The 19,724-nt window shown below is 42.4% G+C and overlaps 1 protein-coding gene across 1 annotated transcript in view; it reads right to left on the bottom strand.

Annotated features, from left to right (window-relative positions):
* Window positions 1-19,724, bottom strand: part of LOC122813657 (integrin alpha-X-like) — a 3,682,398-nt gene that overhangs the window by 2,775,512 nt on the left and 887,162 nt on the right. Inside the window, exon 4 of the mRNA XM_044086096.1 lies at window positions 19,476-19,585. Coding sequence (XP_043942031.1) covers window positions 19,476-19,585 — 110 coding nt within the window. The remainder of the gene's footprint in view (window positions 1-19,475; window positions 19,586-19,724) is intronic.

Consider the following 19,724-nt stretch of genomic DNA (forward strand, 5'->3'; position numbering starts at 1 on the left):
TCTGATCTGCTTCTGTATCATTCCAAATAGGTACAGTTAGTAAATCTCTTAGTCTGTCATTACCCATGTTTTAAAATGCTGGAATTCCACACCAAATCAGGGATCCTTTGACGGAAGAAAAACCTTGGTCTCAGAAACCAAAGCGCCAACCAAAAAAAATCACATAATTAAGTAAAGTACATCAAGAACAAAATATTGCATTCTGATTGCTTTTAATGAAATCTGAACAAAGGAAAACACTTCCTTTCATGAGATACATCCTCATTTTCTGTTTAGTTCAGTAAAGAAAACCTGACCAGCTATAAGACAGATGACCTCTACCATCCACAAATGCAAATGCATACATAACATGGACTTTTTGTTAGCAACCCATTACATGAATTGTTTAGCTGGAAACTATGGCCTGAAATTGTCATCTGAATTTACTTTTGGAGGGTATTTTCACCCTATATTGTCAGCCTCTGCTATACTATACTGTGCTGGCTAACATGCCAGCCAAAGAAGCCCGAGCAAAAGCCTAGAATCATTCGAAAAAATAACCAGGCTCATCTCTCAACAGATTTTACCCTGCCATAAATATCTGAAGTCAGTGACTCATCTTCTGAACTCTCTGCAATCATGGAAAATAAAGGTCCTGAGCAAATTATGCAGATATGGCCACTATGGTTGACTCAATAATTAGATACACACACACACACACACACACACACACACACACACACACACACACACACACACACAAATTTCCAGGCTAAAATATTCAAGTCCAGGAAATCAAGACCACCATGGTGAGGGTGGTGGGGGTTAGGTAGCAAAGCAGACATCTGATTTAGACAGTACTAAATCAGACCTAGCACTGGATTTAGCCAAAGCAGAACATCACACTTCCTTCTTGCTAGACTATATACAAGTCTTAAAAGAAAAGACAGATGACCAGGAGACTCGCAGTAGCTGAAATAATATTGGAATCCTCAAGCTCCATGTGGAAGCTAAATAAATGTATATTCTACATTTTCTCCAGGTTTGGATGCCCAACACACTGGAAAAGAACCCCATTTTCAACTGCTTCTTAGAGACAACACATTACTTTCAAGTCCCAATTTGTCCCCAATAGCACGGCCAAAAATAATCATTGTAAAGTTTCTTTACTTTGTCCAAAATCAAAATGTGTTTGTACTGCATGGGGATGAAAGAGATAATGCACTTAGGAAAGAGCATCATCTAAGAAAATCACTTTTCTATGCCGATAGTGGAAAAGTGTGGTGGCACCTCATTCAGCACCTATGCCAGCAAAAGATCAAGGCAACAATCTGATATCCATCAAGGTTGAGAATTACATTTTCTGTTGGTAGCCATTTATTCCCAACCATAGAAAAAGAGGCTGCTTTCTTAAAGGAAAACATTTATACCATCTCAAAAAGACAGTGAACTATGCATCTCAAATGAAGAAGAGATCCCATCAAGTAAAAACCAAAGTCATACATCCCCTGGACCATAAACTTTATAAGGCTGTCTGGTCTCTGCCAAGTCATGATCCTATGGTGCCACTGCATGAATATATAATGAGCAAGTGAAATTACCACCACCTTCTATTTCTATCCCCTTGGTGCTAGACATAAATAAGAGACATCTACTTGATAAAAATCAACATTTGTGATTGTACTGACGGTGAAAGTGGCTCAGGTCAGATATTAGTGTGTGCCGCTTTTTGTTGCTCTTAGACATGCCTCTTCACTATCACTGCAAATTCTGACTGAATGTTCACTTTTTGCTGCTGCAACATCTAGGAGGAGATGTCTGTGCTGTACTAGCTGAGAGTATTAGCACTGTAAGCAGTGCATACCATCTGCTATTAGTGCGTGAGTCTATCAACACCTAGCAAACAAGACAATATGCTATAACATTTTTATTCACCCTACGGCTCATGAAGTTTATTTATTGCTGTTTATTTTATGAAGACTGTAATTCCATGAGGGGAAGAAGTCAGCCTTTATTTGTTTTGCTGTGACTCCTCTCTACCTGTTGTTATAGATGACACCACCACAGATACTGCTTTTTGACTTCCTTTTAATACTGTGGGATTTGAATGCTAGTGACATTACAGAAAGTACAGTTTTACAAAGAACGGCACAGTTGTGTAGGTATCCCACCATAACAGTAGAAATCTAAATATATCACTGTTGTAGTATTCCTCATAAATAAAACTTATCCACAGTTATGGCCACTCTATAAAGCTTGAACTCCCTCCTCGCACACATTATGTCTGCCCTTAGCTTGTGCAGGAATGCTAGTAAAAAAAAGGTGTAAATCAGCGGTGAAAATACATAAACGTAAAAAGTTACCCTTCCTGGGCCAGAAAAATTTTCCACTAAGGGGGGTAAAGGTGGTTAGCGACGTGCTTGGACCTCTCACAGAATCTATTAGGTTAAGCAAGAGTTAATTTTCAGATGAGACAGTGCCTTACAATATAGCAAGTGCTCAGAGGCTGGTAGTAGTACAAGAGGTTGTCTCTCTATGGAAAATAATGTCTTTTAGAATGTGCGGCTTACGGAAATAGAAGGCTGGATGCTATGCCTTCATGCATTCTATATCACTGTGATACAGGATGACTGCTAAGAGCACACAGTATTTTAAGTAACTGACTGTTTGCCTGGACACCTTTATCAAGACTCAACATAAGAACAACATAATGACAGTCAAGCTGCAACTCAGAATCAGCAACAATTACACTAATTTCTTTTAACTAGATGTTTCATAGGTAAGAAAATAAGAAGTTATGTACCTACCATAACGTTCCATGTTAGTTGTCTTCTTCTCGCCTTCTTTCTTGCTGGATGGGTTCGGAGCCGATTCTCGGCTCCGACTCGGCCAATACTAAAGCTCGAGAGCTAATTCCACCTGCTCGAGGCTCCCCTATATCCCACAATGCTAGGCGGTAACTACTCAGATCTCGTTTGATAGCTATACCAAGCAATCCTAGTCTCCATAGAATGGAGTAGGGTAACCCACCTCAAACAGTCTGCGTAAGAAAAGGCAGACATCAGTAAAGATAGAAGAGGTGGGAGAAATGTGGGAGTAACAAATTTCAGAAGAAGAAACACAAAAGAATTCCGGTCGGTCTGTCCAGGCTTGGGGGAAGGAGGAGGGCTTAAGAAAGAAGGCGAGAAGAAGACAACTAACATGGAACGTTATGGTAGGTACATAACTTCTTAATGTTAAGTTGTCAATCTCGCCTTCATTCTTGCTGGATGGGACCGCGTCCCTAGCACTTTATCCCGGGTGGCCTATCGGAACAGACTCTTGAGAACAGTGGAACCAAAACTGGCATGGCTTCTGGAAACCATGTCCAATTTTTAATGTGAAATGAATGCATGAGGAGAAGCCCATGTGGCTGCTGCACAAATTGAATCTATTGGCAACCTGTCCTGAAAGGCTATGGATGTAGCTAATGCCCTAGTTGAATGAGCTCTAGGTCTTGAGGGTAGTTTTTGATGTCTGATCTCATAGATGAAAGTAATTGTAGACGTGAGCCATCTAGAAAGAGATACTTTAGTGACTGGAAGGCCCAATCTACCTTCTGCATATGACAGAAACAATTGATCAGATTTCCTGAGTTGTTTAGTCCTGTCTAAGTAATATCTCAGTTGGCGATGAACATCCAAAAAATGCAGCTTTTGCTCTGACCTATTTGAATAGTTAGGGAAAAAAACGGGGAGATCAATAATTTGGTTTAGGTTAATTTGAGAAGAAATTTTAGGTAAAAAGGATGGATTAGTCCGGAGGGATACCCTGTCTTTGTGAAAAACTAAGTAAGGAGGACGACTGCACAGAGCATGGAGTTCAGATACTCTTTTCGCTGAAGTTATAGCTACCAGAAAAAGTGTCTTCCAAGAAAGCAATTTCAGAGAACATGAAGCCACTGGTTCAAGGGGAAGAATTAAAGATGCCAGAACCAAGTTCAAATCCAATTGAGGCGGAGGGTCTTTGATTGGAGGTTTGAGAAGAAATACACCTCTTAAGAAGGCTTTACAGAGTTTGTGAGCCATGATGCTGGATTCTGAGACACCAACATGAAAATTTGATATGGCAGCCAATTGAACTCTAATGGTTGATGCAGAAGATCCTAAATGAAAGAGTTCTGCTAGAAAGTCTAAAATAGACTGGATAGGTGCAGTAAAGGGATCTATGTTTTTCGATGATGCCCAAAGGAAAACGTTTCCATTTGCTAGTATAAATCTTCCGGTAGAGGATTTATGAGAGGCTATCAAGATATCTCGAACGGCGAGATATTGAGGGAAGCCTGGCTAAGGTTGGAATTGGAGAAACCACGCTGTGAGGTTCGCAGAAGACAGAGATTGGTGCAGCTGACCCGATTGATGGGTAATCAGATCTGGTACTGGGTCCAGATGCCAAGGCTGCTCCAAAAGGTAACGATGAAGAAAGGGGAACCATATCTGTCGAGACCAGTAAGGGGCAATGAGGATCATTGTCACTCTCAAGGCGATGGCTTTCTGAATTAGTTGAGGTATCAGTGGAAAGGGGGGAAAGGCATACAGAAGTCCCCGGGGCCAATCGTGGACTAGAGCGTCTCTGGTGGGATGGCCTGGTAACAGGAAGAGAGTGAAGAAGTCTTGACACTTGCTGTTTTGGGAGTAGCAAAAGATCGCAGCAAGGTTGGCCCCATCTTAGGAATACTTCTTCTAGAACTGATTTCTTTAGAGACCACTCGTGTGGCATGAGAATTGCTCTGCTCAACTTGTCTGCAATGACGTTGGATTTCCGGAATATGCGTTGCTATCAGAAAACGCTGAGAAGAGATCGCCCATTGCCAAAGTCTGAGTGCTTCTCGACATAAAGGGTATGATCTGGTTCCGCCTTGTTTGTTGATGTACCACACCACAGACATGTTGTCCGTTTGAATTGCAACAGTCCCTTTGGGAAGAGAGTCGTGAAAGGCTTGCAACGCTAAAAGCACTGCTCTCATCTCTAAGACATTTATGTGCAAGTGGCACTCGAAGGGTTGCCACGTGCCCTGGACTGTCCTGCCCTGATAATGCCCCCCCCACCCGATCAGAGAGGCATCTGTTGTCAACGTGGTAACTGGAGGGGGGGGGGAGTGAAGGGTCTTCCTTGGAGAAGTTGAGGTGACGTGATCCACCAAGACAGTTGATTCTTGCATACTTGAGTTATCAGTATGGTATGGGACATCGGGAGTCGTTGAAAGGACCACTGGGTAAAGAGCATCCATTGGAGGATCCTCATGTAAAGGCGAGCTAAGGGGAAAAGGGGAATAGCTGCTGCCATGAGTCCTAGTACCTTCAATACCAGTCTGGCTTTGACTTTGACTTGGAGCTCGGATCCATTAGCTATGAAACAAGTTGCCGGCTCGGATGTATATCGGATCCAAGACCCACAGGTTGCTGACAAATGAAGTCCCTACTTCAGATCAAAGTATTATTGGTATACATGTTAAATTCACATCCCCTCCCCATCACTGTGACATTCGAGCAGGTCTTGCCCTACTTAGTGGCTGTCATAATAATATAACCCTTATGTACTTTAAATAACATTAATAATGATGTGGTACCTCTTATTTAACCAGATTATTAAGTATGTGATTTTATCCAAGACAATATACTACATGGCTGGAAATATATAAACCTTAGACCATTTGGCAGTCTAAAAATATGTGTAAATATATACATATACACTTTGCATGCAAAAAAATCCATTGTAAAAATCATATTCTATTTCCATAACCTATTAACAAAGATCACTTTTGTCCTTCTAGACTTCATGTCTGTGTACAAGAACCCTAAAAACTATATACAAAAATATCATTGTATAATTAGTTAGTATTGTTATCACACATCATTTTGAATAAAGTGGAAAAAGGATAAGAAAAAAAATGTATGATGATGGAAACAAAATATGCACTTAAATTAAAACTGTTTTAACATGGCATTTAAAACCAACAGGAAGAATAAAATAAAATAAAATAAAATAAAATAAAATTAGTCATGTAAACAATGTGGCAATTTTCTAAGTTCCAGTACGCTTTTAAGTAAACAGTTGTAGTTTAGTCCACGCTTCCTAAAAGAGTTCAGCATTAATTGCCACATGACGTCACATTTCTCCAGCATATTTGAGATGTTTCCTTCAAGATCACCCATGTCTATGCAATCCATTATCTGGAACTTAAAACCTGTGTGTCTTTTATGAAGAGCAAGGTGTTTGGCTAGTGCATTATTTTTACATCCAGAGCGGATTTCTGCCAGATGACATGAAATCCTACATTTAAGTTTATTTACAGTCTTGTCCACATAAAATGCACCACATTAATTGCACTGTGCCCTTGTAAATTACTTGTGTATATTACTTTTGTAGTGTTACAGTCACCCCTTACACAGGTCTTAATGCTTTTATTTAAATAAGGGCAATAAAAACTATCACCTTGCTGTATAAATATACAAAACGTACAATTAGCTTCACATCTTTTAGTGTTTCTCTCATATAGTAAAACCAAAAAAAATAACGACCAAGAATGGGACAAATAACTAAAATAAAATAATAAATCATAAACAAGTTCAAGGCAGAAAATAAAAACGCAAATTTCAATAAAATATAAAATAACACAAGGTAAGCGATTTCACGGTGGATAATCACTTCATCAGACAACAACATACTAACACAATGCAGTTTAAAAAGTTATACTGACCACTAAAAAAAGTACATTAATTAACAAGAACAATTCAGTATTTAAAGTGCTAATGTGCGTTAATGCTTAGATCTCTGTTTCAAAAAAGGTTTCAGAGAAACCATATCATTGATACCGGGGTAGGTGTCAGCCTTAAAGAACAGAATCCACTTTTGTTAAAAGGCTTCTGTCTTACACTTCAGATCACCACCCCTACTCTCTTCTAATACAATTTCCAAGACAAAAAACTTAAAGTTATGTCCCTCTCCTGCTTCAACAATGTGTTTAGCCAAGGCACTAGTACTCTTGCAATTCCTAATGTCACGTAAATGTTCCAAGATTCTGTCCCTAGTACTACAATCTGCATAGAAAGGAAACTCAACAAAACATCGGAGTGTAGGATGTAAATAGCTAGGTGAACTAAAAATATGCTTACATGCCTCACAATGTCTACATGGAAAACTGCCAAACCTCTGAGACTCTAATATGAACTACTCTCTTTCCTGAAACAGAGTTGCTGCTTAACTGATCTATTCTTGAAAGAGAAATTAGGTTTATCAGTAATTATCTCTCTCAAATCATGGTTGGCATAAAGAATGTTCCAGTTCTTCTTAATAATACTGCAAGAAGTTTTAATATCACTAAAGAACGTTAGTATAAACCTAACCTTCCTACCATTGGTTCTTCCCTGTGATATTAGGGATGTTGGTGGTACCTCCAAGAAAAAATGTTTGCCTCTAGTACTTCTATCAAGAGATACTAGCCTTATGCATTCATCTACCTCTCTCTCACTGTACCCTCTCTCTAAGAAATCCTGTTTCAATTTAGCAAATGCTACCTCTAACTCAGCATCATCATTATGTAGCCTCATCAACCTCAGGAATTGTCCCTTAAGGACATTCTGTGGAATATGTCTAGGATGCATGCTTTGTCTATGTAGCAAAGCATTTTTCCTTACATCCTTCCTAAACATACCTGTAGGAAAGCAACCCAATTCACTCTCATTAATAGTCACATCAAGAAATGAAATACTAGAATGCGAGTATGCTACTGTGAATTTTAAAAAAGTCGTAATGGTATGTAAATAGTCTACGAAAGACAAAAGACTCTGGGTATTGCCTTGCCACAACAGAAATACATCGTCAACAAAATGTCTATACCACAGAAGTGATGGATTCTTATTGAGAATCATGTAAAATTCCCATTTGGCTAACACAAGGTTGGTGTAGCTATTGGCACATGCCGTGCCCATAGCCACGTCAACCTTCAGTAAGGGAACCTCCACTTGCTACCACCAGTCTATAAGGTGGGTCTTCTCTGTTCTTGTGTGGCTTTGATATTTCAAAAAAGTAAGGTAAACGTGGGCATGAGCTCCATAAATAATTATAAAGATTTTCAGTAATAAGCTTTTCTTCCCATAATGTGGTGATATAGTGTTCCATAAATCATATGCTCTTTTTATGTCATCAGTGGTAAATAATTCATAAAATCTGTTATCCTCCAGCATGTTCTCTATGTTTTGGTTGTAGTTAGTAGCATCAGTCACAAGTACACCTCATCCCTTGTCTGCCTTCATTACATGCCTGGATTTATCATTGCCTAGCTCGATCAATGCTTTTCTTCCTCCCTGTGTTAAGTTATAAAGTTTTTTCTTAGGAGGTTTTTTAAGTCGTTTCCTGATATCCAGCTCACATTTCACTTCGAAAGCAGCTAATGTTTGATGTAGTGGTGGACAATAACTGCTAGGCCTTTTATAGTTTCATCAATAGGCTTTTTTTTCAATGTCATTAATTTTGCCATGAAACTGTACCTTTAAATTGAGCTTCCTCACAAACATTTTAAGGTCTATCAGTACCTGAGCGACCTCACTCCTGCAGCTTGGTACAAAAGTAAGTCCTTTGGACAACACACTTTTTTCATCTTCAGTCAGTGCTTTAACAGAGTGGCTCCAGATAAGTGGAGCACCTGTTATTGTGGCTGTGGCTGGTTCCTCTGTCTGAGCCTCGGTTGTGCTTTCTGGAATCTCGTGGGTTGTAGTAGTATTCCTCGCTGTGGTAAGGGGGTACCTGGTAAGAGGGACAAGCTCTGGGGCTTTGGTTGTGGTCGTTATTCTTGTTCTGGTACTGGTGCTGGCTTTGGTATTGGTGTGGTGGTTGGTGTATGTGCTGTCGATACTGGTCTTCCTGAAGAAACTGGTCTCTGTGAAGGTGCTGCTGCTCCTGGTAGCTAGATTGTCTGTGGTCCCGGTTGTCTTGGTAGTCCTGTAATTCATCCTATGGAACTCTTGTCAGTTCTGGTCACCTCTGTGGCTTATGTTCCTGTCCTGATCCATCTGTGATGTCAAAGGCTTCTGCAGAGTGTTGACAGCCAGAGGGGACTGGGATAGTGGGGAATGAGATGTTGGGGGGCCTGCCTCCTGGTGGTCCTGTATTGTGCCCCTGTCTGGTTTTGTGCGAGGACCTCTCCTGGGAAAATCCCATTAAGGTCTGCTGGCCCGGTTATACTTTCCCCATATCCCCTGTTATAACTAAAACCTTGCCTGTTGTTGGTTCTCTTGTTGTTGTTATTATTATTATTACTATTATACCTCCTAGTAAGTCTCCCAGGATCATCTTTGCCCAGCTGATCTAGTTTCATTTTATTAATCTTTCCTTCTTTAATGGACTTCTCATATCCTTTCACTATTTCTTGAAGCAGCTCAAATTTAGCATCTAGGTCATTGTGATTCTCATTTTCCAATGTTGTTTTTAAAGATGTGATGTCAGCCTTTGTAGCTTTCTGCATACTAAGGTTGTTCCTTAATAGCAGATGAATAAGTATGTAGCTGGCATCCTCTAAAATATCTTCCCATTCCTTAGAAAGTGAATCATCCATACTTTTCCACACTGGTCTTTTATTCTGTCTAAGACCCCGGGTAGCTTCTCTCACCTACGCTTTGTTGTAAATAAATGTATTCCCAGTAGAGATCCTGCATGCGTTTCAGTTGCTTTGACAGTTTAGAAAAAGTCATTGAATTAACATTTCTGGGCCCGTTCTTCCCTGTCCATTTTCTGTATCCGTTTGTATCTGATCTGCTTCTGTATCATTCCAAATAGGTACAGTTAGTAAATCTCTTAGTCTGTCATTATCCATGTTTTAAAATGCTGGAATTCCACACCAAATCAGGGATTCTTTGACGGAAGAAAAACCTTGGTCTCAGAAACCAAAGCGCCAACCAAAAACATCACATAATTAAGTAAAGTACATCAAGAACAAAATATTGCATTCTGATTGCTTTTAATGAAATCTGAACAAAGGAAAACACTTCCTTTCATGAGATACATCCTCATTTTCTGTTTAGTTCAGTAAAGAAAACCTGACCAGCTATAAGACAGATGACCTCTACCATCCACAAATGCAAATGCATACATAACATGGACTTTTTGTTAGCAACCCATTACATGAATTGTTTAGCTGGAAACTATGGCCTGAAATTGTCATCTGAATTTACTTTTGGAGGGTATTTTCACCCTATATTGTCAGCCTCTGCTATACTATACTGTGCTGGCTAACATGCCAGCCAAAGAAGCCCGAGCAAAAGCCTAGAATCATTCGAAAAAATAACCAGGCTCATCTCTCAACAGATTTTACCCTGCCATAAATATCTGAAGTCAGTGACTCATCTTCTGAACTCTCTGCAATCATGGAAAATAAAGGTCCTGAGCAAATTATGCAGATATGGCCACTATGGTTGACTCAATAATTAGATACACACACACACACACACACACACACACACACACACACACACACACACACACACACACACACACACAAATTTCCAGGCTAAAATATTCAAGTCCAGGAAATCAAGACCACCATGCTGAGGGTGGTGGGGGTTAGGTAGCAAAGCAGACGTCTGATTTAGACAGTACTAAATCAGACCTAGCACTGGATTTAGCCAAAGCAAAACATCACACTTCCTTCTTGCTAGACTATATACAAGTCTTAAAAGAAAAGACAGATGACCAGGAGACTCGCAGTAGCTGAAATAATATTGGAATCCTCAAGCTCCATGTGGAAACTAAAGAAATGTATATTCTACATTTTCTCCAGGTTTGGATGCCCAACACACTGGAAAAGAACCCCATTTTCAACTGCTTCTTAGAGACAGCACATTACTTTCAAGTCCCAATTTGTCCCCAATAGCACGGCCAAAAATAATCATTGTAAAGTTTCTTTACTTTGTCCAAAATCAAAATGTGTTTGTACTGCATGGGGATGAAAGAGATAATGCACTTAGGAAAGAGCATCATCTAAGAAAATCACTTTTCTATGCCGATAGTGGAAAAGTGTGGTGGCACCTCATTCAGCACCTATGCCAGCAAAAGATCAAGGCAACAATCTGATATCCATCAAGGTTGAGAATTACATTTTCTGTTGGTAGCCATTTATTCCCAACCATAGAAAAAGAGGCTGCTTTCTTAAAGGAAAACATTTATACCATCTCAAAAAGACAGTGAACTATGCATCTCAAATGAAGAAGAGATCCCATCAAGTAAAAACCAAAGTCATACATCCCCTGGACCATAAACTTTATAAGGCTGTCTGGTCTCTGCCAAGTCATGATCCTATGGTGCCACTGCATGAATATATAATGAGCAAGTGAAATTACCACCACCTTCTATTTCTATCCCCTTGGTGCTAGACATAAATAAGAGACATCTACTTGATAAAAATCAACATTTGTGATTGTACTGACGGTGAAAGTGGCTCAGGTCAGATATTAGTGTGTGCCGCTTTTTGTTGCTCTTAGACATGCCTCTTCACTATCACTGCAAATTCTGACTGAATGTTCACTTTTTGCTGCTGCAACATCTAGGAGGAGATGTCTGTGCTGTACTAGCTGAGAGTATTAGCACTGTAAGCAGTGCATACCATCTGCTATTAGTGCGTGAGTCTATCAACACCTAGCAAACAAGACAATATGCTATAACATTTTTATTCACCCTACGGCTCATGAAGTTTATTTATTGCTGTTTATTTTATGAAGACTGTAATTCCATGAGGGGAAGAAGTCAGCCTTTATTTGTTTTGCTGTGACTCCTCTCTACCTGTTGTTATAGATGACACCACCACAGATACTGCTTTTTGACTTCCTTTTAATACTGTGGGATTTGAATGCTAGTGACATTACAGAAAGTACAGTTTTACAAAGAACGGCACAGTTGTGTAGGTATCCCACCATAACAGTAGAAATCTAAATATATCACTGTTGTAGTATTCCTCATAAATAAAACTTATCCACAGTTATGGCCACTCTATAAAGCTTGAACTACCTCCTCGCACACATTATGTCTGCCCTTAGCTTGTGCAGGAATGCTAGTAAAAAAAAAAAGGTGTAAATCAGCGGTGAAAATACATAAATGTAAAAAGTTACCCTTCCTGGGCCAGAAAAATTTTCCACTAAGGGGGGTAAAGGTGGTTAGCGACGTGCTTGGACCTCTCACAGAATCTATTAGGTTAAGCAAGAGTTAATTTTCAGATGAGACAGTGCCTTACAATATAGCAAGTGCTCAGAGGCTGGTAGTAGTACAAGAGGTTGTCTCTCTATGGAAAATAATGTCTTTTAGAATGTGCGGCTTAGGGAAATAGAAGGCTGGATGCTATGCCTTCATGCATTCTATATCACTGTGATACAGGATGACTGCTAAGAGCACACAGTATTTTAAGTAACTGACTGTTTGCCTGGACACCTTTATCAAGACTCAACATAAGAACAACATAATGACAGTCAAGCTGCAACTCAGAATCAGCAACAATTACACTAATTTCTTTTAACTAGATGTTTCATAGGTAAGAAAATAAGAAGTTATGTACCTACCATAACGTTCCATGTTAGTTGTCTTCTTCTCGCCTTCTTTCTTGCTGGATGGGTTCGGAGCCGATTCTCGGCTCCGACTCGGCCAATACTAAAGCTCGAGAGCTAATTCCACCTGCTCGAGGCTCCCCTATATCCCACAATGCTAGGCGGTAACTACTCAGATCTCGTTTGATAGCTATACCAAGCAATCCTAGTCTCCATAGAATGGAGTAGGGTAACCCACCTCAAACAGTCTGCGTAAGAAAAGGCAGACATCAGTAAAGATAGAAGAGGTGGGAGAAATGTGGGAGTAACAAATTTCAGAAGAAGAAACACAAAAGAATTCCGGTCGGTCTGTCCAGGCTTGGGGGAAGGAGGGAGGGACGCAAGAAAGAAGGCGAGAAGAAGACAACTAACATGGAACGTTATGGTAGGTACATAACTTCTTAATGTTAAGTTGTCAATCTCGCCTTCATTCTTGCTGGATGGGACCGCGTCCCTAGCACTTTATCCCGGGTGGCCTATCGGAACAGACTCTTGAGAACAGTGGAACCAAAACTGGCATGGCTTCTGGAAACCATGTCCAATTTTTAATGTGAAATGAATGCATGAGGAGAAGCCCATGTGGCTGCTGCACAAATTGAATCTATTGGCAACCTGTCCTGAAAGGCTATGGATGTAGCTAATGCCCTAGTTGAATGAGCTCTAGGTCTTGAGGGTAGTTTTGATGTCTGATCTCATAGATGAAAGTAATTGTAGACGTGAGCCATCTAGAAAGAGATACTTTAGTGACTGGAAGGCCCAATCTACCTTCTGCATATGACAGAAACAATTGATCAGATTTCCTGAGTTGTTTAGTCCTGTCTAAGTAATATCTCAGTTGGCGATGAACATCCAAAAAATGCAGCTTTTGCTCTGACCTATTTGAATAGTTAGGGAAAAAAACGGGGAGATCAATAATTTGGTTTAGGTTAATTTGAGAAGAAATTTTAGGTAAAAAGGATGGATTAGTCCGGAGGGATACCCTGTCTTTGTGAAAAACTAAGTAAGGAGGACGACTGCACAGAGCATGGAGTTCAGATACTCTTTTCGCTGAAGTTATAGCTACCAGAAAAAGTGTCTTCCAAGAAAGCAATTTCAGAGAACATGAAGCCACTGGTTCGAAGGGGGGAAGAATTAAAGATGCCAGAACCAAGTTCAAATCCAATTGAGGCGGAGGGTCTTTGATTGGAGGTTTGAGAAGAAATACACCTCTTAAGAAGGCTTTACAGAGTTTGTGAGCCATGATGCTGGATTCTGAGACACCAACATGAAAATTTGATATGGCAGCCAATTGAACTCTAATGGTTGATGCAGAAGATCCTAAATGAAAGAGTTCTGCTAGAAAGTCTAAAATAGACTGGATAGGTGCAGTAAAGGGATCTATGTTTTTCGATGATGCCCAAAGGAAAAACGTTTCCATTTGCTAGTATAAATCTTCCGGTAGAGGATTTATGAGAGGCTATCAAGATATCTCGGAACGAGCGAGATATTGAGGGAAGCCTGGCTAAGGTTGGAATTGGAGAAACCACGCTGTGAGGTTTAGAGAAGACAGAGATTGGTGCAGCTGACCCGATTGATGGGTAATCAGATCTGGTACTGGGTCCAGATGCCAAGGCTGCTCCAAAAGGTAACGATGAAGAAAGGGGAACCATATCTGTCGAGACCAGTAAGGGGCAATGAGGATCATTGTCACTCTCAAGGCGATGGCTTTCTGAATTAGTTGAGGTATCAGTGGAAAGGGGGGAAAGGCATACAGAAGTCCCCGGGGCCAATCGTGGACTAGAGCGTCTCTGGTGGGATGGCCTGGTAACGGGAAGAGAGTGAAGAAGTCTTGACACTTGCTGTTTTGGGGAGTAGCAAAAAGATCGCAGCAAGGTTGGCCCCATCTTAGGAATACTTCTTCTAGAACTGATTTCTTTAGAGACCACTCGTGTGGCATGAGAATTGCTCTGCTCAACTTGTCTGCAATGACGTTGGATTTCCCGGGAATATGCGTTGCTATCAGAAAACGCTGAGAAGAGATCGCCCATTGCCAAAGTCTGAGTGCTTCTCGACATAAAGGGTATGATCTGGTTCCGCCTTGTTTGTTGATGTACCACACCACAGACATGTTGTCCGTTTGAATTGCAACAGTCCCTTTGGGAAGAGAGTCGTGAAAGGCTTGCAACGCTAAAAGCACTGCTCTCATCTCTAAGACATTTATGTGCAAGTGGCACTCGAAGGGTTGCCACGTGCCCTGGACTGTCCTGCCCTGATAATGCCCCCCCCACCCGATCAGAGAGGCATCTGTTGTCAACGTGGTAACTGGAGGGGGGGGGGGAGTGAAGGGTCTTCCTTGGAGAAGTTGAGGTGACGTGATCCACCAAGACAGTTGATTCTTGCATACTTGAGTTATCAGTATGGTATGGGACATCGGGAGTCATTGAAAGGACCACTGGGTAAAGAGCATCCATTGGAGGATCCTCATGTAAAGGCGAGCTAAGGGGAAAAGGGGAATAGCTGCTGCCATGAGTCCTAGTACCTTCAATACCAGTCTGGCTTTGACTTTGACAAATTGTAAGAGAAGGGATACTTGGTTCCGGATGTCTAACACCCTCTGCTCTGTGAGTCTGGCTGAAAGGGTCTGTGTATCCAATGTGGCCTATAAAGTAATAGACTGACAAGGCGACAAGGCAGATTTTTCAAAATTTATTGAAATGCCTAGAGCTTGACAGGTTTGAATGGTGAAATCCCTGGATAGGAGAAGCTGATGTCTGGTGGTGGCAGTAAGGAGCCAATCGTCCAGATATGGAAACACCTGGAATCCCTGGCGTCTCAAGTGAGCCGTGACCACTGCCATGCATTTGGTGAACACCCGGGTTGCTGTAGTGAGACCAAAGGGCAGGGCCCTGAATTGGTAGTGACTGGCTCCCAGCCTGAAGCGGAGATATCTCCTGGAGCGTCGGTTCATTTTGATGTGGTAGTACACATCCTGAAGATCTATCGAGCACATCCAATTGTCCTGACCCAAGAAGGGTAGAATGGACTGTAGCGTGACCATCCGGAATTTTGTTTTCTTGACAAACTTGTTTAAGTAGCTGAGATCCAGTATGGGTCTCCAGTCCCCTGTTTTTGGTACCAAAAAGAATTTGGAGTAGATTCCGGATCCTTGCTGGTCTGCCGGGACTGATTGGATGACTCTTTTTGATAGCAGCTTTGAAACTTCTAATGCTGCTTTTTCCCTTAGACTGGGTGGAACGTCTGGAAGGGATCTTTTTGGTTGGGTTGGAATATGAATAAAGGGAATTTTGTAACCCTTGGATATGATCGACTGTACCCATTTGTCTTGAGTTAGGGAAAGCCAGGCTTTTGGGTACAGTGATAATCTTCCCCCGACTGCCTCCGAAGGCGGACAGCCGGGCAGCCCCTCAGGGGTGCTGAAAGGGTTTGTCAGAGAACATCTCTGCTACCCTGGTTTTATGGACCTCCTCTGCCTCTGGGGCGGCTCTATTATTATTCCCCTCTGCCTCTAGAGGGAATCGGCCTTGTGCGTCAGATGAGACTCCCTGGGATTGTTTTCGAACCACATCTTTCCTCCCTTGACCTTTGGGATCGGGTCTAGAAGGGGTAGAAAAACGGACTCCTATGGCAGAGAGAGTCTTACCTTCCACCTCGCACCTGGTCAATGTATCCTTCACCTGTGGACCAAACAATGATGATCCATCAAAGGGGGAATTGGTGAAGGACGCCTTGAAAGGGTCCGCAAAGTTGCATAGCCGCATCCAGGCGTGCCTTCGTAAGGCAACCCCTGTGCCTGCGGCTCTACTCGCCCCATCTGCTGCGTATGAGACCAGCCGCATGGAGGAGTTAACAATAGAATTTAGGGTTGCCAACTGGGAGTTCATTGTGTCTTTGAACCCCTCAGCTGTAGGATCCTTCATCAGTTCACCCATATCCTTGAGTAAATCTCTTTGGAGACGGGTGAAGTGGCATAAGTAGTTCAGCGACCGCATTGAAAAGGTCGCTGACGAGAACATCCGCTTGCCGTACCTGTCCATGGTCCTAGATTCTTTATTAGGAGGATGGACAGGAACCGAAGGATCAGCTAACTCCTTCTTTGTGGCCGCAGCCACCACCATGGCATCAACAGGGACACCTTTGGATAAAAACTGTTTGTCTTTGGGGGCAGTAATAAATTTGGATGGTCTCCTCGGGGTGGGTTCCACTGAGTCAGGAGCCGTCCAAGCCTTCCTTGCCACCACTTCCATAAGGGGGTCAAAGGGAGGGGACACCCAGGAGGTAGAAGGGCGAGAACCAAACGCCTCAAGATACACTGACTCATCCTCCGAAGGATTAAGGGCTGGCCAATTCCCCCTCTGTTTGAGGATTTCAAGGATGTCCGCAAAGGAGACATCCTCAGAGGGGGATCGAGGGGACCCTTCGGATTCCTCTAAGTCAGTGTCAGAGGTGATAGACTCAGGGGAGTCAATGTGCTTCCTCTTGCACTGCCTCTTCCTAGGGGGATCTCCTGCAGGGTCAGGAGAGACCTCGAAGAGGAGGAAATTCCCAATGGGGAATCTTGAGGAGTTGGTTCTCTGCGGTGTGAGACAAGGGGGTGAGTAGAAATCACCGCAGGCACTGTAGATGGAGGGGCTGAAGGAGCTGACTGTGGGGCAGAACCTGGTTCTAGCACGCTCCGCATGACCTCAAAGGCACCTCTGTCAGGCAAGGCCCGAGGCCCTCGCTCCGAAGAGACAAGGACCCCTCCCGGCACCGACAGAGACGGCTCCGAAGCCGATGTCGGAGCCGAACTCACCAGCCAAGCCCCGAGAGGGAGAGCGGGGTCGGACAAGGGTCCGATGCCACTCGCCCCCTCAGAGCCGATGAGGGAAGCTCGGCGCCGAGATCCCTCCAAAGAGGAGATCGGGGCAGACGGAGCCGAAATGGAAGGTATCGGATCCGACTCGCCGACAGTCATGGCTCCAACAAGCCTTGGCTCCGAACTCGAAGGAGTCGGAGGAGGAATGTAATCTGGAACGGGAATAGCCACTGACTGGTGAGTCGGGCTATGGAGCATTTGGGCCAGTGCCTCGGACTTAAGAAGTCTACTCACCACCCTCTGCAAATCATGGTCTGACAACCTGGAAGACCGAGAGGAATGGGTTTTGTGACTCCGCTCCGAAAGGAGAGGGGATCCTGGCGCCGAGTGCACAGATCCGATGGAGGGGGACCTGGACCTCTTTCTGGAAAGTGGCTCCGATAATGGTATCAGAGCCGATGAAGACTTATCAGCCTCGGCTCCAGCCGGAGCCGAGGTAACGATATGAGGCTTAAGAACATCGGCTCCGGCCGGAGCCGATGTCGAAGCCTGCTTCGACTTCTCAACAGTCGACTCAAGAGCAGGAGCCGACTGCTTTGAAGTTTTTGAAGGCTTCCCCGACCCAGACTGAGTCGGGGGGCCTTCAGGCTTTAACAAGCCCCACAAGATGAGCTTGTTCTTGCGTTCCTGCAGGACTCGAGGGCTGAAACCATGGCAGACAGCACATGAGTCCTGCAGGTGCACAGGTCCCAGGCAATACACACAAGAAGTGTGACCGTCTGTCAGAGACATTTTCTGACAGCTCGAGTCACACTTCTTGAAGCCTGAGACCTTATCCTTAGACATTAAGGTAAGAGAGGCTGTACACAAACACACAAACCAGACACTCTATACAGAAAAAAATTATAGTTATGTAGAAAAACACATACACACAAGCCCCTACAACACTAATTTTAAAAGGGACTGGGGTGAGGGAAGGGCCGAAGGCCTAGAACAACAATAAGAGGGGTAGGGAATCGAAAATTAGGGTCGATAAAACTAAAAATTAGAATTAACTATAGAAATATTTCTAACTAAAAGAAAGGGGGTAATTAGTAATACCTAAAAGGTAAATAATTCACTAACCTGCCTGAGCCGGTAGAAAACGCACCTCGTCAGCTATAGCGGCAAATGAGATCTGAGTAGTTACCGCCTAGCATTGTGGGATATAAGGGAGCCTCGAGCCGGTGGAATTAGTTCTCGAGCTTTAGTATTGACCGAGTCGGAGCCGAGAATCGGCTCCGAACCCATCCAGCAAGAATGAAGGCGAGATTGACAACTTAACATCTTCACTTATTTGGACAGAATACTGTACGCACATTGCACTTTTGTCAAGATAACATATTCCTAAAAGTAACTAGGACCTGCAACAGTCAGTATTCTACAACAGCTGTGAGTGAATAATGTTGCTCACTTTGCAGCAGGATAGTCTGGTTTGTGTCAAGTGAGCAGAAAAGAACTCAAGACGTTTTCAGTCACTAATAAGTTCACTCGCGGTCATGCTTGCCCTCTTCTTGGGCTACTTAAGATACATGCTTTCTGGCCACTATGTCTTGGTGAATTCTTTTTTAGTTCATAGTCCACTTTCATCTGGCTTCAGCACATCTAATTTTGTAAGAGGCCATTTTTGCTGGTGATTTCCAACTCCGAGTCATGATACTTCCTTAGTTTTCTCCCATATGCGATTTATGATGCATGTCTTTAGGGGCTGGACTTCCTGTAACAACAGCAAACCCATTCTCCAAAGAACTGTTACGGATCTTGTATGTCAGTACTTTGTTCTTCTCCAAGGTAATCTTACTTATTGTAAAATATTTTCTATTGTGTAAAAGTATACTGTTTTACTGAAGGCCTATGTCTTGCTTACTCATTACATACTGTGTATATAATGTGATGTTAATATTTTGATATTTTTCATTGTTTTATATGTACTGGCATGTGGCTGTCAGTTGCTCAGATGGAGTGTGTCGAAAACTGATGATACACTTCAAAAAGAAATAGCTGTGACCTTGAAATGCATGTTTTGCAATAAAATAGTGATTTTGACAGTTACTCACTAATAGTTTTGGATGATCCTTATCTGCATCTCGTCGTTTTCGAGATGAATGCACTGGAGCTGTTGTTGTTAATGTTAGTCCAATTGAAGTAACTCCTGAATCATCAGCATCTAAAAAGACAGAGAGAGAAAAAGATAAAACTTCATAATGCATGATGCACACTTACTCTGGAGGTGATCACACAAACACAAAAAAAATAGTAACAACATTTATGTAGGCATTAAGACGTTTCAAAGCATGGATAAATTG

This window comes from Protopterus annectens, chromosome 10.part0, assembly GCF_019279795.1.
Source record: "Protopterus annectens isolate FY-2018-M chromosome 10.part0, PAN1.0, whole genome shotgun sequence".
Lineage (NCBI taxonomy): Eukaryota > Metazoa > Chordata > Ceratodontiformes > Protopteridae > Protopterus > Protopterus annectens.